The sequence below is a fragment of the Passer montanus genome, unplaced genomic scaffold (assembly GCF_014805655.1).
Source record: "Passer montanus isolate IOZ18808 unplaced genomic scaffold, ASM1480565v1 scaffold35, whole genome shotgun sequence".
Lineage (NCBI taxonomy): Eukaryota > Metazoa > Chordata > Aves > Passeriformes > Passeridae > Passer > Passer montanus.
In genome coordinates, this window is record NW_024368263.1 from 2,538,744 (window position 1) to 2,565,065 (window position 26,322).

Here is a 26,322-nt window from a genome sequence, read left to right on the forward strand (position 1 = left end):
ATCAGAGCTTGAACTGAGCACCCTCAGATCTATCCCCCTTCCCTGCCAACAGTGACAACATCTTCCACAAGCTTTGCCCATTGCCTGCAGTTCAGTTTTCCCAGGTTAGATGTAACAACTAGCATACAACTTCAGAACATCTTTATGATTATTTTATTGCAATTTCCTAAAGGGCAGTTACTCCTCAGGTCATTAGGAGAGCTGTGGCAATAAAAATAAATTAAATATTTTTGTACAACCCAAAACACTTCAGTATAAAACAAGTTCTGTTTGAAGACGCTTTATCCATGGGCACAGAGCCATCATTGAAGCCTGACAGCTGCATGGCCATGACTGACTTCTTTATAGTAGAGGGAAGCATATGCATATAATTATGTCAGTGAGAAATTAATTAACAATAAACTTCCTTACCACTGCAGCTCCATCTGTGCCCCAGCATATATGTTAATTGTATGATTAACACTGATCTGCTTTCTACAAATTGCTTCACAAATCCTGCTACAGGATCTCTGCATATCAATTCAGAGACAAATCTGGCTCCTGGAAAACACCAGCAGCCCCTGCAGGCATTGCACAGCCTCAGCTGGGCATTGGGACACACAAATCTCTAGCAAGCACCAGGCTTTGCTCGTGATAATTAATTCAAAAGAGAAAGGAGGTGCAAAGCTTGAAGGCAAGTGCCTGCTTTGGGTCAGCTGCTCTTTGTTGGAATGGGCTGTGGTGTGGAGAGGCCCTTGGGGTTTGTTTAGCCACAGCAGGGATTGTTTCAAGGAAGTGCTTGAGGGCTGAATGGCAGGTCACGAGGGTTATGGTCACTCCATCAACAAACGCTGTGGTGGCATTCTTAGAAAGCAGCTGGCTGAGGTCATGGGTGTCTTCTGGAAGAGTTCTCTCCCAAAGACAGGTCAGGGAGCACTGACCAAGTTCAGAGAAAGGGAAACAGTGCTATTTTCCTTGGCCATTCTCCTCCTTTAAGGCTCTAGGAGTGCAGCTCTGTTTTATCCAGGATGACAACAATCGTGTGGTACAGCTCTTTGGCCTGTCAAAACACAAACCAGCATCAATCACTCTGCCCCAGAAAGAGCTGCTTCTCCTGCTTAAATATCCCCATAAATCACTCCCCATAATTAAATATCAGCCATGTGCTGGGACCAAGCCTGGAAATGCAGCGTCCCCCTCCGCTTTGGGACAGAGAGAGGAGCAGCACCATCCCTCAGCAGCAGCTCGCCTGGGCAGGGGAGGGCAGTTTGGGAGGTGCCAGGAGGAAGCTGCAGGCCCGGGCTGATCTCACCTGCGACAGTTCCAGCCACAGGGCCCTGGGGCTGCCAGGGGAGCCATAGTGGAGCTCCAGGCCGGGAAGGCCCCCGTCGGAGAAGGGCCTCAGCGTGCGCATCTTCTGCAGCTCCTTCAGGGGGATGGCCCGGGACACCGCCTGCCAGGGGGAAAAGCCAGCAGCCACTCTCAGGAGCAGTCCCCAAAGTGAAACCATCCGATTCTCACCACAGGTCACCTCAAGAGCCTGTGGAAAGCTGGGGCACAGGGTGGTGTGTGCAGGATACAGCCCTGGAACTCCCACAGGACTGGGACAGACAGGAATGTGTTCTACGTTTAGTTTTGGTGTGGATTGTGCTTGTTAGCATAAACACTGGACTTACAAAAGAGCCCATGACAATAATGCCTGTTGCACACTCTTGCTCTGGGCCAGTGCTGTTGTCAGAGTGGCTGTGATGCAGGGAAGTCCAGCCCCTTCCTTCACAAGTTCTTCTAAAGTCACAGTTCATACCTGACAGACAGCAGGGGGGATTGTCTGGCGTACCTGGCTGGTGCCATCCACCACAATGATCTCCTCCTTGTTCACACCAAAGAAACAGGGCACAGGGATGGTGTTATCACTGATTCTCTCCACTATGAAGATGGCATAGTCAAAGAAAGGCAATTTCATCACGTTCTCTAGAAGAGACAAAAAAGTGGCCTGAGGTCAGCAGCTTTCAGCCAAAAATTTACTGCACCAGCCTGGGGTGGTAAAAGCTGCCAGTGTTCCCAAGATTTTCTACATTAAAAAGTAATGTTGATAACTTCTGCCTCTCTCCCTGGCTTCTGAGACTCAATTCTCACCGGCCTGAGTGGATGTCCTGTCCTTTTCTGACTGGAAAACAGACATGTGGCCAGAATGTCAATTAAAACACAGCTTGTACAGAGCTCTGAAAATCCACTGCAGACCCCTACAAGAGATGGAACTTCTACCATGATCACCATGCTTGGGAACAAGATCTAATCCACAGTGAGGAGCTGTCAGGGAATTCCATTCTCATGGCTCATTCCAGGCTCCAAGAACCATCAACAACCTCGTGAATTGTCCCAAAATTCAGAGCAGCTTCCAGAAGCTGAGACAGCACAGAAACTGAAGCAGATCTGGATGTCTCCTCACCTATGAACTGGATTTTTGCATCCCGTGGCTGGAGGGGCTGCCTTGTTCTCAGCAGTGTGGCCACGTGGCTGTGCAGAGCCTTGAGGCTGATGGAGGACTGCAGGCTCTTTGGAGTGTATTCCTTCAGCTCCTCCCTGTGCCAAAAACAGATTCTAATTCACGCCCTGCCCAGCTAAAATCAAACATCAGCCAGGGGATTAAGAGGAAGGAGGGGATGGGGCAACAATTTTCCACTGGGAACAAGAGTGAAGGGGGAGAGGAAGAGCACAACAGGTGATGCCTGAGTTGAGTAAGGTGGAAGGAACCATCAGAGACAGTGAGACCACCCTTGTCCACAGAGAATTCAGCTGTGCTCCACTGACCAGGGCATGGAGAGAAATCCCTCCTTTCTGGAGACAGCAAGAGCTCCTCAGTGCCCAGCAGGGTTTGCCATTTCCCTGCTGCTGGTGCTTTAAGGGGATCTGATGGAGGCATTAGCCCAACTCCAAGTCAAAGTGCATAAGGAAAGGAAGGAGTGGCAAAGCACAGCTTGGAAGTGCAGGACTGAAGGTTTCCAGTATCCAGGGACAATTTTGTTCCCATTGGGCATCTCACTACAGATTTCAGGTGTCTGGGGTTGAAACCTCTGACACTTGTGAGAGAGAACAAAGGAGGATTCACCCAAACCATGAGCTCATGCTCTTCTTGGTGTTACAAATCCATGGCAATCAAATGAAATGACCATGGCACTCTCTTGACCCTCTGTGTTCTCCAGAATTGGATATTTCTTAATTATTCAAAGAGGACTCCCAGGTAGCTGCCCCTAAGCCCTGTGGTGCCTACGGCCATCACAGAGAGATCCCCTCTGCCACAGACATACCTGGAGGGAGCAGAGTTCTGCTGCTCCACTTTGGCCCAGTGCTGGAGCATTGCCAAAAGGCCCACCTCCATCTCCATCTCTTTATTCTGCTTCACCAGGATCCTCCCATTCAGGTAATCCCACAGCACCTGAGGGGCAGCACAGCAAAGAGGCCTTTGTTAAAGCTGCCAGAGGGTACAGGAAAGCCTGGGCAGTGCCAGGCTGCACAGACCCACATCCTGCCCTGCTGATAATGCAAAACAAAGGCTCTCTGAGCTCAGGAAGAGCCTGGGGAGCTGCACAATGTGTGGAACAGCTCTGCTCCAGGCTAAGGCCACAGGCACAGCTTCCATAGCTTCAGTGTTCAGTCACTCCCAGAAACAGCACACAAAGCCTATCAGCCCTCCTGCTTTTTGGGACATTCCTGTTGGCTGGGACACCACATCTGTCCCTGCTAGGGAGGGTCTTGCTCTTGCTCACCTGTCCATAATGGACATCTGTGTAAACTTGGTTGTCAAAGTGCAGAGGTGTCCTCCAGATGAGCCTGCGTAAGGTCACAGTGACCAGCTTGTCCTCCAGCAGGTAATCATGGAGATACTCCTCCAGTTTTATTGGCCTCACCATTTTACCTACATGACACAGAGAGAGGGTCATCCATCCTTCTTGGTGGAGAGGCTGGGACTGGAGCCTTCCTGCCCACCTCAGTTCCACCCTGCCCTGAGACTCCAACCATCAGCCATTGCAAAGGGACACAGAACCCCACACCCCTTTCAGGAACAAGCAACACAGCCCCTGAGAAAGATCAATCCTTAACCCTAATACAGAGGGAAACTGCCCAGGAGGCAGCAAGGGTGGAGGAACTATTCCAAGCAGGAGCTGTGATGCTCCCTTTGCAGAGGCTGCTGGCAGAGAGAAGTTCCATGCTGGTCTCTACTTGCCGAGATTTTTGTCGTCACTCCTGATAGCAAAGAGAACAAAGTCCTGTGTTTCTTGCTGTTCACCAATTCCCATCTGCTCACAGATCTCCTGCAGGAGCTCCTTGGCCACCTGAAGCAAGGAAAGAAGGAAATGAATACCCTGATCAGGCAACCCCGAGAGCAGGCAGACACACTATTCCTTGTCAGGTAAGGGATTTCCCTGGTGTGGCTCAGAGTCCAGACCAATGAAGGAATTCACAGCTGGAAACTCACAGTGAATGTCCTGATCCTGGTGAGGTACTCCATGCCTCCAGGCATCAGCACAACCAGCCGGCGGGCACCGTGTCCCTTCTGAAAGGACAAAGATCAGGCAGCAGGACATGCAGGGTCCCACCAGCCCCAGGTGTTTGTCCCTCTCCTTCTTCATCCCTGCTGCCACTGCTTGCCCACAGCACCTGCCTCTTCCCTGCCCACCCCATGGCACTGCACTTCCCAAGCTCCTTCCATGCACACGCTCCATTTCCTCTCCTGAAACACCAGCTGTCCCTGTCACACTGCCCGTGGCACCTCCAAAGCCTGCTCTGTGTCCCCCTTCCCAGCAGCCAGCCCACCTCCCTGCCCCTCCATACCAGCAGTGCCTCCATCTCCACAGGGAAGGGGAGGTGCCGACGGCCCCCGTACAGGAAGTTTTTGCGCAGGTTGCTCTGGCAGATCTTGGCAATATCTGCAGGAAAAGGAAAAAGCTCCATGTGCTGAACCAAACAAAGAGCTAAACACAGTGTCCTGTGGTGTTGGGTCATCCTGGCTGGTTGAATTTACCCCTTGTCTTAGGTTGCAAGATGTGCCTGGCTGTGTGTATTCTATCACTATCTGTCAGAGCTGGGGCAGTTCTCTGCTGTTCCCTGGGCAGTTTTCTTTGTCTCTCCCACAGCCAATCCTCCCTCCAGCAGATCTCTGCTGTCCATGGCCAGGGAGTGTCCCTGCAGGGCTGATCAAATTCCAGCATCCCATGGGGAGATGCTCCGCCCAGGGGAGGAGCCAAGCATTCCTACCTGGATACAATCTGAGCCTGGAACAGCACAGCAGCCTTTGCCCCCTGCATTCCCAGAGGAGCAGCTTTCTCCTGCCCTGCATTCCCAGAGGGAGAGCAGGCCCATCTCCAGCAGCCCTGGAGCTCCAGAGGAAAACTCCAGCCTTGTGCAGGATCCCTGCTCCAGCAGAAGCACAGCTGGCACTGCAGGAGGGCTGAGCCCCCATGGGATGGGACTGTGCCACCACCCTGACACACAGGGGCTCAGCTCCTGCTCTGACTCTGCCAGTGTTGTTTTACTGCATTTCTCTTTTTAGTTTCCTAGTAAAAAGCTGTTATTCCTATTCACATATCTTTGCCTGGGAGCCCCTAATTCAGAGGGAGGGGGTTTACATTTCCATTTCAAGGGAAGCTCCTGCCTTCCTTAGCAGACACCTGTCTGTTCAAACCAAGACACCCCTGGTCACTGCTAGGGGAGCAAAGAGCCTTGACCTCACCTCCCACCCTGCCAGGACACATCCAAACATAACAGTGGTCCAGGACAGAGGAATGACAGGATAGGGAGATTAGATCTGGAATATTTGCTTTACAGGAAAAAAACAGTCTTACCGTGGTGGGTGCTGGATGGATCACTGCTGGCCAGCTGCAGGAATTTGGTGGCATAGGGCATCAGGATTTTGGAAGGCAGGAAGTACCCAGTGAGCAGGTTTAGGAGCAGCCAGCCCCGCAGCTCGCTCTCCCTGTGGATCAGAAAGGACTGTGGGCACCTTGGGACAATCAATTCCTGCTCTGAGCAGCTCAAAGTGAGCTTGTGCCCTTCTGAGCTGGAGAAAAAGAGGTGTCAGCCCTTGGTCAGAGGTTTCTTGTGCTGGGTAAAAGATTGATTCAGTTATTCCAACAGCGGCAAAGAAAAGGAACAATGAAGGCCATGCCAATGCCACTGCTGCCACCTCCCAGGGCAGCGTGGGGCCAAGCCAGTCCTTGACTGGTGTTTATCAATTCCCCAAGGCTGGGAGGAGGAAATCAGGGCCCTGAGCAGCACCACGAGCAGGAGCCACCAGGAATGTTTACTGTGCCCAGATGGATCAGCAGCCAGAAATATAAGGAAAAATATCCACTAAAGTGAAAATGCCAGACCCGGTGACTGGAGCTTCAGCACTGGAGCAGCTGGGGACAACCCATCATGAGGGGACAGCCTCCCCCCTGGCCCTGGTGTCCCTGCAGCACATGGCTCCTCTCCAGCTGTGCACACACAGGAGCTGGAAGAGCTGGTACTCACTGCTGAGGGTTGTGGGTGACCTGTTTGATGACCTGGCAGTAGATCTCATCGTGTAAATTCTCCTTCTCCTTGCACAGCTGCATCCAGAGAGGAGAAAACAGCATCAGAGAGGGGATGAGAGCATCAGAGACACCCGCAGGGCATCTCTGTGCCCTACCTCTCCCAGCCTCAGAGCTCTGCAAGTTTGCCTTAAAGTTTGGGCTTTACAGCCTCTGGTCTCTAGTGTATTTAGGATCAAAGGAGGAGAGAGCAGAGGCAGGTTGTGCTCTCATCCAGACAGTGATATCCAGGGAAACCATTTACATGCAAACCCTCCCCACAGTCTGTTTCATCTCCCTTCCTCACGTAGGAGGTGACATTATGGCTCTCCCTGCTCTTTTCCTTCCCAGCAAGGTCTTGGCCCTCCATTCCCATTGGTGCTTCTGCACTTTGCCCAGGGGAAGCTCACAAACCTGAAGAATTTCATAGATGCATTGGACCTCAGTCTGGTGCTTGTGTTTTGGCTGATCTCCCATGAACCTCATCAGTGCTGCAAGGCAAAGCCTGGCCTTTAGTCTGAGCTGGGGTGGTTCTGCCATGGGGCTGGCAGTGGGCAAACAAATGTCCTGAAAACTTCTCTGCTGGGCATGTGGAGTCAGCCCAAAGCCCAGGCAGAGTGTTCTGGGACACTTGGCACGCAAGGCAAAGTCCCCTTTTGCTGGAAGCTCTCAGCAAGCACACAGGGGATTATGAACTGCAGAAATGCCTTAGAAGGGGCCCTCCTCACCCAGTTTCCACTCCCACTGAGCCCCACAATGTCTGTGCGTGCCCACCCTGACCACCCCACTGCCCCCTCTGCAGTGCTGTGTCCCAGGGAGCTCCTTACTCTGGAAGTTCTTTGTGGCCAGCTCATTCAGCTCACTGTCAGAGTAGCGGAGCAAAGACGCCTGGATTGGGACCTACAGGGCCAGAGCACAGGGAAACCCAGGGCTGAGGGTCACACAGAGCTGTGCTCTGCACCAGACACTTGAGCTGCCAGGATCCAGCACCGAAGAGCAAGGGACACCTCAGCTTGTCCAGAGACTGCAGCCAAGGGTCTGTTCCTTGGCCATGTGGGGACAGAGGCAGAGGCAGTGCTGGAGCTGGAGCAGGGGCAGAGGCTGAGCTCACCTTGGTGTGCCGCACCAGCTCAGCCACATTCTTCTTCTCAGCAGATGTCCCCTTCAGGCCCTGCCTAGACAGAGGAGAGGGAACATGCTGTCCAAGAAATACCCCCAGAAACAGCCTGGGGTGGGTCAGGCTACCCAGGTTCTGTTTGGGAAGGAGCACAGGCTACTCACATGGACTGAGCCTCTCGGAAGTAGGTGGTGGCAAAGTCAATCATGGTGTAATGGTCACCAGCAGGGACTAGCATGGTGCTGGTGGCTTCTGGTGGCAGGCTGAGAACAGAACTCTGCAGGAACACCACCAAACCCACCCTAAAACATCAGCTGAGGAACTGCAGTGTGCATTCTCAGCTGCCAGGCCTCATCTGTGTGTGGTGCCTCCCCTCCAACACAGTGATGGGTTTGAGTGTCTCATCTGCCAAGACTAAGCACTCATCCTCTTCCCTCTGCCCTCAGACACCACCAGAGCCATGGACCCACCCTGGCAGCTCCTGCTGAACCCAGCCATGTCCCCTGGGTGTCCCTCCCCAAGGACTGCTCACCTCCCTGCTGGTGTTCCTGCTCTCTGGGGGAGCTCTCATGCTCTTCCTCTGCTCTCCCCGTCTGTCCATGCTGCTGCTGAGGTAGTCAATGGCAGGAGCCAGCTGCACCAGGCTGGTGGGGAAGAGACCACAGCGGCCACCAGTGGAGCCAAACTGCCACCCTGGAAAAGGAACAGAGAAAGGGTCAGGAACAAGGGCAGCTGCCAAGAGAAATGGGCACTGAAGCTCTCTGCTGGCAAAGAAGAGCATCAGACTCACCAGGTTTTCCTGCATCCTAAGGAAACATATATACATATATATATATATATATATAAAAAACATATATTCCTATAACTGAGGCAACTGGGACAAGGCCTGTCTGGCAGAGCTGGAGGCTGATGATGCCAGCCCACCCTGTATTCCTCTGGTTCTGGGCACCGTGGGTCCAGCAGGCCCTTGATCCTGGTCCTGCCCATCCCAGCACACCCCCTCACCTGGCTCCACGCCCTGCATGGGCAGCAGCTCGATGAGGTCACCCTTCTTGAAGCTGAGCAGGCTCTTGTCATCCACAACGTAGCTGCGCAGAGCCACGACGTAGTTGGTGTCCTGGGGAAAGGCCATGGCCAGGTCAGATCTCATCTCAAGGATGTGAAGGATGATCATGGCATCCCATGGACACTCTCAGTTTCATCTGGGAAACCACCTTCATTCCCTACTGCACTCCAGCTGCTGCCTCACCTGCCTCAGCTCCTGCATGAAGAGTTCCACCATGGCCTTGATGCACGGAGCCTTCGGAGAGTGCAGGATGAGCTGCTCTGTCTTCAGGGAGAACTCCAGGGAATTGCTGCCTTTCATCTCCACTGACAGTATATCTGCAAAGCTGGGAACACAGGCCAGTGTGCTCAGGCTCCTTCTGCCAGAGCTTGGGATGCAGGACATGGGGATGGCAGCCCATTCCAAGGACTGGGAATGGAGACATGCCTCAACATTCTCCATGTTGGCCTTCCTCCAGCTGCTCATGGCTTTCACTCTGAGGAGCTCCCTGTGAGCTCACTTGTTGTAAGCAAAGCTCAAGGTAGGAAGGAAAAGGAGAAGCCAGACTCATTAAAAGGAGGGTCAGTGAGTCACTGGCCTAGGATAATCCTAGAGAGCACAGCACAGCTCGGAATTTTCCGCTCCCCCATTCAGATTGCCTCCAACACCCTGCCAGACACAAACTGTCCTGCAGCAGCCAGGGCCCCTTTGCTCACCAGTAGCTGCAAAGGATCTTGAGGTGCTCAGGACGGTATCCAGCTGCCTTCTCCACCTTCAGCAGCCTCATGCCCCGGTGAGAAACACCCAGCAGCTGCACATCACTTCCCTTTTCACCCTGTAAGGGAAGTGCAGCACAGAGAACCAAAGGCTCCTTCCCTCCTGCACAGGTGGCACCAGGGAAAGGAGATGCCACACAAGAGGTGTGAAACCCTGCAAGGTATGGAAGGTACAGAATCACTGCAGTGTGGCCAGGCAGGGGGAGAAGAAAGAGTGAACTGGAGCCACAACTAAAGCAAGCCCAGGGTCTGGTGAGAAAATTAAGGCTCACCTGAACTGGGAAAAGGCGGGAGAAATAGTTGGCCCAGTTGTCCCGAGCAGCCACCACAATCCTCTTCTTTATCCCCTCCTCCTGAATGGACTGGGCATTGTTGCCAACTCGGAACTCCACTAGCAGGGTTACAAAACAGTTACTTGCTTAGAAAGACAAAGGTGGCCAAGTCTCCCTCTTCCCAGGGATTCATGCCCAGCAGTCCCTCTGTGTTCACAGCACAGCAAACCACATGCAGAGGGGAAAGGACACTTGCACACACCAGTCTACTATTGGTTTCCATCCCTCTCTCCATGGAAATAATGTCAGAGATGACAGATGGAATTTGAAACAAATCAAAATCCCATCCATGGGCTTCAGTTTCCTCTCCCCACAATAAACATTTCAGAACTAAGTTTTTCTGGCTCACAGAAATTTCAGGGCTATTTGGAATAAACAAACATTCCTACACTGCACTTTACAAATGTGCTTTCCTGCTGCATTGACAAACATTTCTCCTCTGCCCAAAGTACTGACTGAAAGGGTGGGAGGCCAGTTTTTCCTTCCAGAGCAGAAGCTGGGATGGGCACAGAGGGGAAGGGGTGATGGGGCTGTTAATTACTCAGCAGATCTTTCATCTTGCGCTTCTCCTCCCTGGAGATCCGAAAGCTGGACTCGGAGAAGGTGTCACGGATGATCTGCAGAGGAAGGGAACAGACAGGCTGCCACTGCAAGGGCCACACCTGGCTGTGCTGGAGCACCTGAGGCTGTTAAACTGAGTCTCAGGGAGGAGTGAACAGGGACTGGATGGGTCTGGGGAAGAGACTTGCACTGCTGGGTTTGGAGAAGTGTAGGTAACTCATGCAATGGAATTATGCAGTGTTTTGTCCCCAGAGAGACAACTGGCCTTGAGCCACACTCCAGTGCTTACCTGTTCACACAGCAAGTTCAGACAGTAAGGGTGGCTGAAATTTTCTTTGGGGTAAAACACCTGCAAGAGGAGGGCAATAGTGGTGTTACAGATATTGCAGAAGTAGCTCCCCAGGCATGTTTTGCAATCCTTATGCCCTGTTGCCAGGGAGGAGTGAGTTCATCTCCAGGGACAGGCAGGGAGGAGACACTGTGAGTGTAAACAGAAGGACCAGGAGTGAAAGATCAAAACCTGAGAGGTCAGACCAAGGGAGGAACCCTGGTGAGTTTAGCACACTCTCCAATACTTGATTTTAAACACATTTGTACTATTTTAACAGGAAAGCACCAGGCAACAACAAATCCAGTTCTAGATTTCTCAGTGGTCTACAGAGGGAGGAAAGGGCAGGTAGAGAAACTGAGACACAAGTGTCAGTAAGGCAGAGCAGGACCTGGATTCCCCATGACATGACCCCCTGCCCCCAGCTCCTGGGTCTGTCCTCCCAGAATTATCTTTCTGCTCTTATCTTACATTGAGTGCCTATGACCAAAAAACTCCATTTTCACCAAAGATGGGATGAGCTCCCCCCGAGCCAATCCTCAGCTAAGGAACTGAACCTCTTTGCGCAGAAAAATTTTCCAGGTGGGTTCGACATAGGAAAAGCTGACACTGGTGGTGAGCTTGTACAGCTGGGTCTTGATGCCATCATCACCTGTCACTGTCACAGCAGAGTCTGCATGGGGAGAAAAAGCAGTGAAGATGGGCTGTGAGGGCTACAAGGTCCTTTCCACCCATCAAAGACCTGGCAGGAGAAAGGGGACAGCTCCTGATGGAATATTCCTGTAAGGGAATCTCCTGAAGCTCAGTGACCAGCTCATGTGAGCACAAACCAGTCATTCCCAGAATTTCTGGTAGCACTTACACTTTCACTGTCTAGCCACAAAGTTCATTGCTATGAACAGAAACACTGTAGGCATGGGGAGCACTGAGCCTCCCACACAAAACACTCTCCTGGTGCTTGAGGTTTCACGTTGTGTCATTTTAAACAGGCTGTTAAAGGTTTCAGAGGGACAGAAAAGTTCTCCCCTGAGCTTGGAGGCTGCAAGGTTCTGGTTCAGGGCACCCAAAACTAGCACCAGACTGTCTCTCTGCAGATGTGTTAAAGACAGGCTGAGTCTGAAGGCAACTGCTCAAAGTTCCTAATTTATGAGGTGAGAATGTCTTCATTTAAGCACTTCAAAATTCAGAGTTCATAGACAAATAATGTAGTAATTTCCATACTTCAGCTGTTTCTATAGCCCTATTCCAAAGCATGAAGGAATTTTTCAGGCTAATCCAGTTACTTTGATTTACTTTCACAGGACTTCCTAAAGAATAATTTTTTAAGAGAGGAGGAGCTAACAAGGAAATTCTTTTATAGCAGGGAAGTTGCTGCAGGATGGAGTCCTTCAGTAATGTGTTTGACTGACTGTTCCTTGCAGGTTGTGGAATGTGATGATGAGATTTTAAACAGCTTGAAACATATTGGTACGGGTATCCAATGTATAAAATTAATTCAGGCTCACACTGAAATTCAGAGGCAAAACTAAGACTGAATAACACTTCCAAACTACTGCTGATAAGTCTTAGCTCTACTTTTTTTAAATGGGCAGCATCCAAACACTCTTTATGTGTCCAAGGTCTCCCAGGCTCAGCCTCCCTCTGAGAAACATTCCCTGTTCCTCAGCCTAAGATCCCCCCAGAGGTTTGTAAGGTAAAAGACCTGGCTTCCCACTGCTCCCTGGTCTAAAGTCCACCCACTAATTGCCACTTAGATGATTATGCTGCAGGTAAACAATAAAAGTATTGTGGGCTGGACCTTGATAAAGCTGTAGCCCAAAGGACGTTTCTATTTTTAGCTGCATTTTTCAGAAGGGAAGAGTTGAGAGCTGGGAAGTGCCACGCTGGTTTCTGGGCCAGGCTGGAGCTGTGACATCTCTGATTGCTCACAGGTGAGATTGCACCATCTCCCTGCTCTCACACAGCCACTCAGTCCCTGGCACTGCCAATGCCAGAACCTGTGCCATGACTCCCCTGGGCTGATCCCAGCCCCATCCCCTCCCTGCCCTGCTACCAAGTCCCACATGGGTGACACCAACACTCACCCTTCCCTGTGGGCTCCTGCCTGCCGTAGTCCTCAGGTGTTGGTGGGGGAAGAGGGGGAGCTTGAGGGGCCTGGGCAGCTGGTGGGGCACCCTCTGGTTTGAAGATGGACAGGAGAGGCAGCTGCTTTTCCTTGATAGAGCTGGAAGCTGGGCCTGGCTTGGGCTTGACAGGTGGAGGTGTTTTCTTCTCCTGTGGCACAGGAGATGGCTACAAGACAACAAAACCATTTGAGCCAGTCTTTCCCTGCATTCCTGGGTTCTGTCCTGACACTGCTGTTCTAAATCATCCTGGGGCAGCAGCCCACCCCTGGAGCAAGATCTGTGTGAACAGCCCACCACTGCCTTTAGATCAACACAAAATCTACAAAGAGATGATCAACCAAACCCAGAGGACCAAGTGTTTGACATCAAAGCCTCCAGTTTGGAAAGGAAAAAAGGATGTTAACAAGCCAAAGCCTTGGTGTCAAACGTAGAGAACATGAGTTGCTTGCTTCCAGATCAGCCTTTAGCATCTGACCATAGGACTTGCTGCTCCAGAGCCTTTTCTTCAGGACCTCAGGTGACTTTACAGACTGGAACCACACCATGATGTGAGCTCCCAGCTATCTCACAACCCAACCAGAAATTGGGTTGCTGCTACTGCAGCACAAGGGAGACCCCAGCCTGCTGGATATGGGATGGACAGGCTCTCTCTGCTGAGCTCCTGAAGTAACCAGAGAGCAAAGAACTCACTGATCGCTGAGGTGAGGGGTTCATCATTCCCAGCTTGGCCAGAGCCTCATTTTTGGGGTCGTTCTTCTTTACAAATGGCTTGGATACTCTCCTGCAAGGGAACATGGAACAGCATTGTGTGGTTTGGGCACAATGGAGCCACTGGCAGAGCTGAGATAGAGAACCCCCATGTCCCTCCTGCCCACAGGGGGGTCCCACACTCTCACCTGCAGGGCTGGACGGGCTGGGGCTCGGGGGCTGGTCTGCTCTGGTACATTTTGATGATGTTCCCAATCTCACGGCTGGGTGCAGGACGCCTCTCAGGGCCTGAAGGCTTCACTACAGGCGGCTCCTTCTTTGGTTTTGGTGTCTCCTTTTTTGGCTTTGGCTCGGGAGGTGGCAGAGGGGAAGCAGGAGCTATTGGGGTGACAGTTTTAATCAGCAGACCAGCAAAGACACAAGAGAAATCCCTTTATCTCACTTGACCTTCCCTTTCTTTTCCTCTGATGCTGACTGGCAATGGCCTGACACTCCTCTTTCCTCTCCTGTCAAGATGCAGACTCCCAGAAGAGCCAGATCCTTTCCTCCTCTGCCTAAATCCTGGCCTGATGTTCCTAGAAAGACCTTCCTTGTCAACCTGCTTGAGTCTCCACTGCACAACACCTTACCTGGCTCTGGTTTAGGGACAGGCTTCTCTTCTTTCTCTTCTTTCCTCTTCTCCAGCTCCTCCTTTTTCCTCTTCTCCAGCTCCTCTCTTTTCTCCTCCTCCTCCTGCTCTGTTGGCTGGGGTTTTGCTGGAGGAATCCAGGTTTTGCTAGGTCTGACTTTCTTCACTCGAATGTGCTGCTCTCCTGCATAGAAAGGGGAACTTGAGCTAGTCTAACCCACACCAAAACCTGGCACAGATGGCCCAGCTCTCACTCTTATCTCAGTCAGCAAATAGGTTTTTGCTAGAGGGAGGATGTGGCAGTCACATGCCCAGAGATTTCTAGAAAACTGGCCCCACTACAGCTCACAATCTGAATTGCAAGAACCCCAAACTCCTGTACACACATCACCAGCAGCTCCTGCAGGGATTAGCTGGATTCCAGACAGAACCTATTTTCTAGAGTGAGGGAGGATGTGGCAGTCACATGCCCAGAGATTTCTAGAAAACTGGCCCCACTACAGCTCACAATCTGAATTGCAAGAACCCCAAACTCCTGTACACACATCACCAGCAGCTCCTGCAGGGATTAGCTGGATTCCAGACAGGGAGACAAGAACACCTGGGCATGCCAGGAAGGCTGCAGAGCAAGGTGTTCTGATGAGTGAAATTCCCAAAGTGGCAGACACTCACCCATCTTCTGGAAGTACTCTTTCTTCTGCTGGAAGGTTTCCCGAGGACAGTCATCATCCTCACTGCTGGAAAACTCTTCCATGTAGTCATAATCCTGCAGACAGTGCACAACTTGTTTAGTTAGCACCAGCAGCAGTACCTCTGCAGTCCCCTTCAGCTCAGGGGTAATTTTGTCTCAGTCTGCTCTGATCTAGAACCTCTCCACATCCAGGAGTGTCCCAATAGGTCAATTTCTAACACAAGGAACCCTCAGCCAAGCACAGAGAAGGAGGATTATGTTAGAGGCCCAACACAGCTTGCTGGAAGATAAAGAACTTAGAGTAATTAATTCTCCTGTGGAAAAATTCAGCTTAACTGCAAATGAATTGGCCAACCCTACAGCCAAACCTCCACAGAGGACAAGCCACTGAGGTTTGATCCTTAAAGACTGAGCAAGCAGAATTTGAAAGGTCTCAGTATCATCAGGAAGCACAAATCTGTGCTCTCCTCTGTGCCAAAGCATGGCCACACAAGGGTGGATGCAGAGCAAACACCAAACACGAAATTCAAACCAAACCCAGCCCTGCTTGTTTCTCATACCGGCTCTTTTGCCTTGGCTGGTGGCTCTGGAGACCTTGATGGTGTGGCAGCAGCCTGGCTGCTGGAAGGCTTCTTGGGTTTTGGGAGAGTGGCTGGGGCTGCTGCTGGGCTTGAGACTCTTGGCCTTGAGTTCTCAAGGGACTTTTGCTGCTTCTGCAGCTCCTGCTGCTGCTGCTGCTGGGAAATGCTCATGGCTTGAAGGGTCATCTGCTGAGCCTGGAGAAGGAATTGCAATGTCCATGAGCTCTAGGCTACACAAACCCAGCCATCAGTCACAGCCTGTCTGTTTTTTCACTGTTAATCAGTCCCAAAACATCCACACAGTGCACAGCAAATTTCCCAGTATGTGGACAAGGCATGCTCAGGGAGTCTTCTCCCACCTGGCCAAGGATGCAGAGCTCCTAACACCCCCCAAAGGCTCAGCTGCCAGCCTGGGACTGCCATGCACTCACAGAGCTTTGCACAGAAAGCAGAACACTGCAGACCTGTATCTGTAGCAAATCCCAGCTTAAAACCCAATGGGATCTACAGCTGAATCTTCTCAGGGCCTGCTCCTGTCTCTGCTCCTCACTCACTGATGGTGCTCAGTGTCCCCATGGACACAAAGGGGCAAAATGAGGGTTCCCAGTTTTGCAGTCTTGAATAATGCCCACTTTACAGTGGGGATTAAAATAGAGTTCACCCCAGCATGTGAGCAGAGAGTGACACAGAACAGGCTCAAAGAGGAGGAGAGCTGGGCTCCCCCTCCAAGGCACAAACACCAATGTGTGGCTCTTCCCCAGTTCCTGGGACCCTTCCACTCACCATGAGCATGGCCTGCTGGTTGATAAAGGCTTGCTGCTGTGCTGCCAGCTGGCTGGGATCTACAGCTGGAACCACAGGCTGGGGCATCACCATGGCTGTGGAAGACAACACACACATCTTCAAAATCCTACAGGTGAACATTCCCCACTGAGCCCCTCACCTGCCACTGAAATGCACAGGCTTCACTGACAGCCCCCTTCCACCCCTGCCCTCTGCAGTTACAGAAACACTGCTATTACCTGGCATAGGTGCAACCCCACCAACCCCTGGCATCATGGGCATGGCTGCTGGCATCCCCATCATGGAGGGCATGGGCTGGTAAACTGGTGTTTGAGTCATTCCAGACAAGCCTAGAGGCAAAAGACCAAGTGCACAGTGCTTTGGAGAATCCCAAATGAGAATATCCTGAGCAGCCCCAGAGAGCACTCCTGGTGCTCTCCACATGCACCAACCACAGCAGGACACAGCAAAACTCAGGTGGAAAAAGGAAAACTAAGAAAAATGTGTGGCCTGCCAGGTTTTAAATAGCAGTATCCAGACTCTGTTTCTGCAGCCTAGCTTTGGACATCACCATTTTTCATTATTAAGCTTATAAATAATTCCTGCCTGTGTATGATTACAGAGGCTTTCTCTTGAGGACTGGGCAACGATCTCTGGGGCTGTCACATTGGTGTCTTTGCAGTGGGTGGCAAGGCTGGATGAACAAGGAGCCCTGGCCTGGGTGGCACTGTGTGTCATGGGGAGGAGCTGTGGGGAGAAAGGAATTCCTCTGCTCCCAGCAGCCAGGTCCCATATGGGGTCACAAACCCCACTGAGTGTGAATCCAGCAGAATAAGGGGTGTGGGGGTCAGACTCAGCTGAGAGGAGTCAGCACACAGCACAAATCTATTGAATCATTATGTCCTCACCAGTGAGAATGGCCCTGGGATGATCATCATACACCTCACTCATCTAAGAAGCCACCTAAGTGACAAACTGGCCTCAGGCCAGTGAGCTGTGACAGGGCTTGTCATGCCCCAGAGCCTCTCCAATAGCCAGAAGTAGTCCCTGTCTCAGGAATGACTGAACTGGACATTCCCCACCTTTCTGAGACTGCTGGGTGTGTTCCTACCCATGCAGATTCAGATTTGTCAGTGCCATGAACATATTGGTGTTTGACTCCACCCTGCTGCAAATGCCAGAGTCTCAGCTCCACAAAAATGAGGAAAAGCTAAGAAACCAAACACACAAACCAGAACCTCTTCAGGTTTCAGAGTTACTAACCCAAGAAATAGCTACAGATGATGGGAAGTTCTGTAAGGAAGTAATAAAAAAGATTAAAACCACGCCTGGTAAAGGCACAAACTGTTCTGTGAAAGCATGGGGTGAATAGAAGGTGAATACATGGCTTACAAATATTTGTCTAGGGAAGAGGTGGCCTGGGTCAGAAGAAAGATACCTGCTGCTTTGACCCCAAGGCCAGCTTGAAAGAGAAATTACAAGCACACAAAGCAATTCCCTTATCTAACACCTCTGCAAGGCATCTGTCTCACCTGGGAGTGAGGAGTGCAGCCTGGGCTAAAGCCCAGTGCTCTGCATGAACCAGCTGAACATGCAATAATTAGCATTTAAGGGGTTCCCTGACTTGTGCTCACTGAAGGTCATGTAGTCCCAGGTGTCCCCATGTCCTTACAGACCTGTAGAAGGAAAGATTCCTCTCTGTGTGGGGCCAATCTTCCCACCTCCTTTCATGCGTCTGTTGAGGTTCTCCCTGCTCTCCAAATCCTGCATCAAAAGAAGCCCAAAACAGTTATCTGAGCTCAGAGGGACAGACTTCCCAGAGGGAGAGACATTCAATGGTGTGTCTGAGCCCAGCAGGGACAGTGAGTAGGCAGGAAAAACTTGCAGGATTCACAGGGACTGGGGAGCTGCAGAGAGAGGCAGGAGGGAACATCAGGGCACTCACAGATGCTCTGGAGCTCTGATGCAGCACAGGGCTGAAGAGATCATCCACATAGTGATCCAAGCCCACAGGGTTCCTCAGGTCATCTCTAAATCTTGGATCTGGGAGCAGACAGAAGGTGACAAGGTGACAAGGCAGGTAAGAAACCTTCCCCTGCCTCCAGTCCCTATTAGTCATGGTTCAGAGGGGAGCTCTACAACAAGAAGAATCACCTGACTCCCCCTCTGCCCTGATGCCCTGGCTGGGGCTCATCTGGCCCTTCCCAGTGTCAGCCACAGTCCTGGGCTAAAGCTCACCTGGATGGAGACCAGTGAATTCTGGAGGCAGGCTGGGTGGGGGGAAGGCAGGGGCCTGGATACCTGGAGCAGGAGGAATCCTGTTGGAGAGGAAAAAGATGAGGACCAGAGTGCTGGAAGATGGGTGACAGGGCCACAAGGGGTGAGGCAGGAGGAACTGGTGGCTCACATGTCCAGGTCAGAGGACTGCAGGATGCTCCTGTCCCTTTCTGGAGTGATGGGGTACTCAGTGGGGGCCCGGCAGGAGCTAATGAAGTTGCTGGTGTCCTCCATCTCTCCAATGAGGTCCAGCACAAAGTCACAGCCCAGCAGGTCCTGCCATGTGTTGCCAGTGAACATGGAGACAGACCACCCTCGAGTGCTCTTGTCACAGCCCCTGGCAAAGGAAAGGTGTCCAGGCAGGCAGGGGTAAGGGAGAGGAAGGAAAACATTGTATTCAGTTTCTTCTTGCCTTGTCTATCCTGGCTGAAATCCTTTAGATTTAAGGTGTGAATCAACTATTAAATGCCCAGGGTTAGAAAAAAAATTAGAAGCATTCAAGATTTGTCCTTTTTATAAATTATTTTTTTCTCTGAAACTGCTCTCAGAAATCACACCAGTGGTTCCTCTGTTCTTAAAGAAGCCCGTGGTTTATGGTTGAGGGTTATGTTAAGTGTGAAGAAGGGAGCACAGGCTGGAGTGGGCAAGAAATGAGTATTCTACACATGACCATATAAACCCCAGCCTGCAGACCAAACCAGGCTGAGCCTTAGAGCTGGTGACAGCCTCTCACACACCCCCAGAGCTGCTCCCGTCCTCTGGCAGTACCTTGCACTCAGGATGCAGGCTGCATACTGCTCCCCAGTCATCCAGGACTCCACCTCAGTTGAGAACTTCTCCTCTGGCACAGAGAGCAGAGTCAGTACCCACAGCCTCCCTGGCAGGACCCAAAGCAACACCCACATGGGACACAGGCAGAGCCCAGCTGGAAATCTCACACACTCCTGAGCAGGGCCACAGGAGGACTCAAAGCTCATGGAAGGCTCCACATGGATACTTCATATCCAAAATATCTGTTTGGTGGCACAGGCTGGCATTTCCAAGTGAAAACCTGCAGTGTCCTGCTTTGCTTGGGGATCACTCCACTCATAAGGAGCCAGAGTAGGGATGTTCTGTGTTCAATTCACAGAGCTGCTGGTTGCTCAAGAGGCAGCTTCAGGTAATATTTGAGAAGGGCAGAAATTCCCTGCAACAAAATCCTGCTGCATTGGCTGTAATGGATAGCAGCCCTGTAGAGATGCACACCTGAACAGCCCTCTGTTGAGCAGGGCCCAAACCCAGGACAATCTCATCCCTCAGCCTGAGAAGCAGGTCCCACCTGGCCCAGACCTTGCAAGTTTTGGGTCTAAATTCAGATGCTTGTTTCCCCCATGGTTGTACCAGCAAACAGCATTACTTAGTTGAGAGAACTGTTTCCCAAGTGCTGATTTCTGCACGGGAAAAGTCCTTAGAGACTAAAAGACAGCAGGAGGGCAGAAGACTGAGTTACCATGAAAGGTATGAACATCCAGCACCATCTTGCCTCTCCTCTGGTTGGCTGTCCACTCCAGCTGGGTGGGAGGGTAGGCCCGAGAGGGCGCAGGCTCTGTCTGTGCACACTGAGCTGCCGTCAGCATCTTGCGCTGGCAGACAGCGCTGTAGCCCTCCAGGCCATAGTCTGACACAAACCTAGGAGAAGGAGCTGCATGTAGCACTGCTCACCCCTCTCAACCCCTCTGCAAGCCTGCCTTGGCCTTTTCTCCTCTTACTTCAGCAGTGGCTTCTCCAGGGCTGGAGAGGGGCCAAAGCAGCTCAGCAGAGTGGCCATCAGCACCCAGCCTCGCTGGCTGCGCTCCGTGTCCGGGTTCCTCCAGGTCTGGGCAACCACCTGGCTGAAGATCTCATCACGCAGAGCGGCATCACTCAAACCTCTCCCAGCAATGTAGTTGCCCAGCAGGACCTCCTGCCAGCCACGGAGACTCTGGTCACCGATGAACCGCAAAATCTGGAAGCATTGGGGGCAAGAGAGAGAGAGAACTGGAGCTGTAACCCTCTGTCCCAGCCTGTGCTGTAAGGACTTGGGACACCAGGACCCTCCAACAATCAGACTGGGGCCTGTCCTCAGGTTTTGTGCACTACCAAAGTGCTGGGCAATTTGGGAGGCAACGTTTAGAGAGACTGGATCCTGACTAAAAGTCAGGATGACTTCAGTCTCTTCTGAGGTATGACTCAGAATTTGGTCTAGGGCAAAATATTTCCCCTTGGGCAGGGCTTAGACACACAAGTAAATTACCACAGGATACTGAGCCCACTGAGTGCTTAAAAGCCTTTGGTACAGTTAATATTACACCAAGTACTATGGGATGTGGTGCCTCAACACAGTTACTGAGAAATGATTCAGCTTCTTGACTATGCATATCAACATCTTCAATGCTTCTTTAGTTTGTATGTATCACCCTCAGATACAGAATTATTTCTTTCATTGTCTATACTTCAATATGTCACAAATTAATTTTTTTTCTAAAATGGACAGATTTGGAAAGAACATTTAAGCATAACAATACTTCTGAAAACACTTAATGGTACCAAGTGTGTCAGAGATTCACTGAGAAAAACGGGATGGTGGTTGTTTAGTTCTCATGGAATTCTTTGTAGCAAATCCCTACTTCATTAGCAGGGGAGAAAAACTGCCTTTGATCTTAAGAAAAATTGTGCTAAAACACAATCCTATTCACAAGATTTTATTGAAGCTTATGCTCTTCTATAATTGGGATCACAAGGACAAAACAAGAGACTGTTTTTAGGTATTAACTTTCTTAATGGGCTTATTTTAATTCCATGTAATGCCCAAAAAGATGACCAGATTTACTTAGAAAGTATCTGGAGTTTCATTCTATTTTCAACCATTTTAAAGAAGAAATATAAAGAAATATATGTTTCACATCCACAGAGATTAAATAGCACCATCCCCTTCACAGAAACACTACAGAGTGAGGGTGTGGTTCCAGGTGTACTTTTCCTGATGACAAAGTCCCTGCCCTTTTCCAACCTTTAAACAACAGTTCACTGTCCCCTGTTGGGCACTGACACATCTGTGAGCCCGAGGTGCAATTGAGATGTCTTCTACAAACCACATCATGGAACAGATCTGGGTTAAATGAAACGTTTTTATGACTGGTAGATGAGCAAGTGGTTGAGAAGACAGATTCCCTTATCATTGCCACTGAGTGTGGAATATTGGGATAATAAAGTTTAGCAGTCCTATTCCTATATTTCCTGCCAAATTCTGAGGCTCCATCAGCAGGCAATTCACTTTGACCCCAGCAGTCTGTGGCTGGTCTGTGCATCCCCAAAAACACAGCAGCCTTAAGGGGCTGTGTGTGATCTCTGTCAGGCTGCTCCAGGGCCTAGAAGGAGCAATTTATTCTGCTTTTCCAGCCCTCCACGTATTGTAAGAACAGTATTCACCACCAGCAACTTGTTGTATAAAGGCATCAAAACATTGTCTGTGCCCACCTGTTCCCCAGCAAGGTCAAGGACAATGTCTCTTACCAGTTTGTTTATCTCCAGTGCACTCTCCTGGTGTGCAGCATCCAGGCGGGTTAAGGGGTGCTGCAGAGGCTGACCAGGGGCAGGGAAATCTGGCTTCTACAGAGAAACAAAAAGGGTAGAAATATCTCCTCCTGGTGTTGCTAAAACCAGTGTGTTTGCCCACAGGGGAGGCAGTGAAGAGAGATAAAAAGAGCTCCCACCTGGAAGTGTGATTTGACAAAGGAGGAGAAGGGATGGCTGTTGATGGTGGGTGGGAGGGAAAGGTCATCCTTGACCTTCACTTCTGGGGGCTGTGTCTCAGTTATCTGGTTGGCCTGTGCTTGGTGTCGACCTGCAAAAGGGAGGGAGGTCTGGTGTGGTGGCAGGACACAAACAAGTCACACAGCAGCTCCTGGCTGAGCTGCACCTCACCCTGGGAGCCCCAGGACACCCAGCCCAGCCCTGCTGCCTCAGACCCCCAGCAGGCACAGCCTCACCTCCCTGAGACCACAAAAACTCCCTTCAGCAGGGAGATTTTACAGCTCTGATCTTTCAGACTCTTCTCCCCAGGGAACACCTGGAGATTCAAGGCTGCTCTGCAGCCTTTGCAGGCAGGAAATGCTGAGTCCATACAGAGATACTGCTGACAACAGCCCAGTCCACAGGGAAATGAGAGGTCTTTGTAATGAGATAAGACAGGAGCAAACATCACTAAATGAAGGGGTTTCTCAATGCAGCACAGCTCCTGTGCATTCCTCTCTCCAGCTGTACCCCCATGCTCTCCAATCCTCCCCATTTACATCCCATCAGCTCTCATTTCCAGCAGTTTCACTGTTCCCTGAGCCCCTCTGGCTTACACTGCTCACTAGACCAGCTGATAGTCCCTGGAGGGCTCTGCCATGAAATGGGAGCTATTTAGGAATCCAGCACAGTCTGCTCCAATTCACCAGACTCTTCTGCCTGATTGTCTCCCTCACTGTCCCCCACAGAAGGCCACAGGCACAGCTGGCTTTGGCTTTGACACCACACAGACAGAGAGGCAAATCCTGCCTCAACCAATTTGCAGCTTGAATATTCACATTGTACAGAGAGCTACAGAGGAAACACAACTGCACAAAACTTAATGCTCAGGGTCAGATCAACAGCTTGTGAAATTACTGCACTTAGTGGTATTTTGGTGATTTGAAAGCCAATTGGTGCATCCCTAAATTGATAAATTAACACATACTCAATTTGTTATATTGCTACATCCTTGGACTGACAAATTGTTATATCTCAAGTTATTAGTCAAGCTGTTACCCTGTTTCTACTTCCTTTGACTTTAAACTTCGCTTTGAGGAAATAATTTTTAATGAAACCTAAAAATATTTATTTGAAATTGTCAAAACTGTCATTTTCTTCCCCTTCAATTTCCTTAAAGATTTTAGAGTAGGTAAAAGATGGGTTTAAGTTTTTCCACACCAGATATTCATCTCTGCCAGAGACCTGGGTTCATTAAGCAGTTTGCTGTCACATAACTTTGACCAAAGAGTTTTGCACCATCCCTGCCATCAGTTCTACCAGCCCAGTTCAAAGGAAGAGCTGAAAAATTAACAAAGATGTTGATTTTCAAGCTGGTGTTCTGCCCCCTGGCCCAAGTTGCTTTTCCTCCCCACCGTGTCAGGAAACAACACCCATGGTACCATTTGATCATGTTTACACTGCAATGATAATGAATCTAATCCAGCCCAGTGACAGGCAGCAGGGAGAACAAAGACATACTCTGATATAAACAAGGAAATACTCAGTGAAACAGTGCAGGAGAGGGAGGGAAGGAGGAGGATTTCTCACCTTCAACAGAGTGCAGGAGGGCTGCAAGCTCTGCAGGGATCTCCAGCAGCCCCACGTCCTGGAGAGAAAAACAAACCAGTCACTGGCTGCCAGCAGAGAAAAAACCACATAAAACCCCTGAGCTGAGACTGGGTGAAACTGCCTTGGAAAAGCTGCCAGGACAGGGATGGAGCATCTGAGCCAAAGCAGTGACTTCTGCCTCCACAACATTCAGAGCCATTGCAGACAGGGAGGTATTGCACGAGCACAGCTGTGGGACGTGGGTCAGGAAGGAGGGGAAGGGGAGCAATTCCTGAATAAAATATCAACTGCCACAAGGGGAAGGACAGGAAAGCTGGCTTTCTTTGACTCATCCCTCATGCCTTTCAAGTGTGGCATATTGCACTGTAGAGATTGCACCTGAAGGGTAAGGGCCATTTCCTCTTGCACTTTCCTGACAGTTTTCTTTTGATTTTTCAGTATCCAAAAGTGCTGCAGCATAAAATGAGACCTGTTTCTGATCTTTGATATATGCTGGAGGTTCCTAAGAAAGCTCAGAGCTCTACCAGGGTAATCCAGATGAGAATCTTGCCAATGAGTCTTGATTTTTCACTGGTTTGCACCTTGCACTGCTGCAGGGTAGGAAGCAGATGGGCCAATACAACACAGTGTGTCACCATCACTGCATGTAGAGTCAGCTCAGGGCACAAGCAGATGGGCCAATACAACATCACTGCATGTAGAGTCAGCTCAGGGCATTTCAGACAGAACTACTCAGATTAAGGCACTATAAAACCAAGCCAAAGTCACAAAATAGGAGCTTTTGGGGTTTTTTGGTTTCTTGTATCTGCAGTCACCAGCACATTATTCTGACATCTCTCTCCACATAAAACTTAAAGAGAGATTCACAGCATTTTTGATCAGCTTGATTTTTCTCATAAGATACTTGACTTCAAGTCTGGCTTGTCAATGATGTATTCAGGAAGTGGACTGTGAAATTCCACAGTTCTGGATCCACACCTGAGGAAGCAGGTGATACAAGAGCACCCAGGGCTAATTTTTCTTTACTGACAGATCCATAGAGAATTGTGGATAATATCAATTCAGATTTCCTTCATACAGACACTGCAGCAAATGTGTGTCCAGTTAGACACATCAATAAAGGCATTAGTTAGAAGTGTTGACACAGGCTAAAAGTGTTGTGAAGCCTTTAATACATCCTTTCCTCTACATCAGCTTCTGTCAATACATTTATGCAGAAGTGTCTCATTCCCACCCCTCACAACAGAAGATGATCACCAAAAATAATCTTCCCTCCAGCTCTGCAGACCAGGTCCAGTGCTGTGAGCAAACCCAGTGCTCTGGCTCAGGACTGGCTGATGGTGCCTGGCTGTGCCCAGAGCATGGGAAACACTGAACTAATGAGACATTTCTGTATTAGAAAGCCCTTGACACCATCTAACCTGCATTCTGTACCAGGTTCCAGACACGTGTGCCCCCTCTAGATGTTCTGTTGTTCCCCAGCAAACCTGGCCTGAGGAGGCACAAGGGAGGGAGAACACCTGGAGAACCTGATTTTTTTTTTTTTAATCTCAGGCCCTCCCAGACCATTTGACAACTCACCATTCCTTGGCTGGGACTATTCTCTGTCACCACAGGCCAGGGAGCTCCTTCTTTTTTTCCTTTCCTCTATATCTTGCTGTTAGGAGATGAAAAGGGGATAGAGGGTGGGAAGATAAGTGTATGAATTAAATTCCAGCTCTTCTAGGGGCAGATGCTGAGGGTGCCCAGGAGATGGTGCCCTGCTCCAGCAGATAAAATCACAGAACATCTACAGAGCCTTCCTGGGACCCCAGCACAGTGTGCTGAGAAGGGGCTGCCCGGGCAAAGACCTGAGCTCTGCTGAAACACCTCCTGCCCTTCATGACACAATTCAACAGCAAGAGCCTCCAGCACCTGCTCAGCATCCTGCCACACCTTCCCTTGCTGGGCATTTGATGTGGCTCAGGACAAAGGCACCCAGCAGCTGCCAGAAATATTCACCCACCTCCTTCAGCACCAAAGCACCTGATAACAGCCTGAACAGGACAGATGAACTTGTCCATGGAGAGGAAATCCTTTAGAAAGGTGGGAGGGATACCAAAAGCTAAACTGCCTCGCAGCTCTGCCCTTTGCCATCCATTCTATTGCTCCCCATCCTCATCACTCACCTGAGATGGGGAAGGAGGGTCTCTGTCTCCTTCTCTGCCTCTCTCCTGCCTGTCAGTGGTGCAGAGCTCTGTGACTACATGGGAGCTTATGAGGGCTGGGCTGAGAAAGACAGTGACAAACTAAAGTCTAAAGGGCAGGGCTGTGGGGTGGGGGAAAGGAGGAACTTTGCAGCAGGTGAACTTTGAGACCTTTGCTGCTGCTACTGCATGTAAAGAGACCTCGGCAAACAAACACTGAAGGAACAGAAACAGATTCAAAAGAGCTGCACTGTTGTGGTTACCTGGGAGAAAGAAAATCTGGATCTTGTCC

The 26,322-nt window shown here is 50.5% G+C and overlaps 1 protein-coding gene across 1 annotated transcript; it reads right to left on the reverse strand.

The window, feature by feature from the left end:
- Positions 1–11: 11 nt before the first annotated feature.
- Positions 12–26,085, reverse strand: MYO15B (myosin XVB). The gene is made up of 43 exons (XM_039715833.1): positions 26,013–26,085; positions 25,426–25,501; positions 23,824–23,881; positions 22,215–22,345; positions 22,015–22,110; positions 20,232–20,467; positions 19,973–20,151; positions 19,252–19,324; positions 18,614–18,820; positions 18,445–18,524; positions 18,152–18,249; positions 17,883–17,970; positions 16,446–16,556; positions 16,207–16,301; positions 15,403–15,618; positions 14,824–14,917; positions 14,153–14,335; positions 13,712–13,901; positions 13,506–13,596; positions 12,774–12,981; positions 11,247–11,362; positions 10,651–10,710; positions 10,342–10,417; positions 9,741–9,859; positions 9,409–9,527; positions 8,897–9,038; positions 8,653–8,764; positions 8,180–8,340; positions 7,812–7,924; positions 7,642–7,705; positions 7,358–7,430; positions 6,945–7,021; positions 6,493–6,569; positions 5,823–5,953; positions 4,813–4,907; positions 4,457–4,534; positions 4,205–4,313; positions 3,747–3,895; positions 3,288–3,415; positions 2,429–2,562; positions 1,817–1,950; positions 1,292–1,432; positions 12–1,039 (listed from the first exon to the last, which is right to left on the reverse strand). Exons 2-43 carry the CDS (start codon positions 25,426–25,428, stop codon positions 980–982), a joined length of 4,905 nt encoding a protein of 1,634 aa, XP_039571767.1. The 5' UTR covers positions 25,429–25,501; positions 26,013–26,085; the 3' UTR covers positions 12–979.
- Positions 26,086–26,322: the final 237 nt, after the last annotated feature.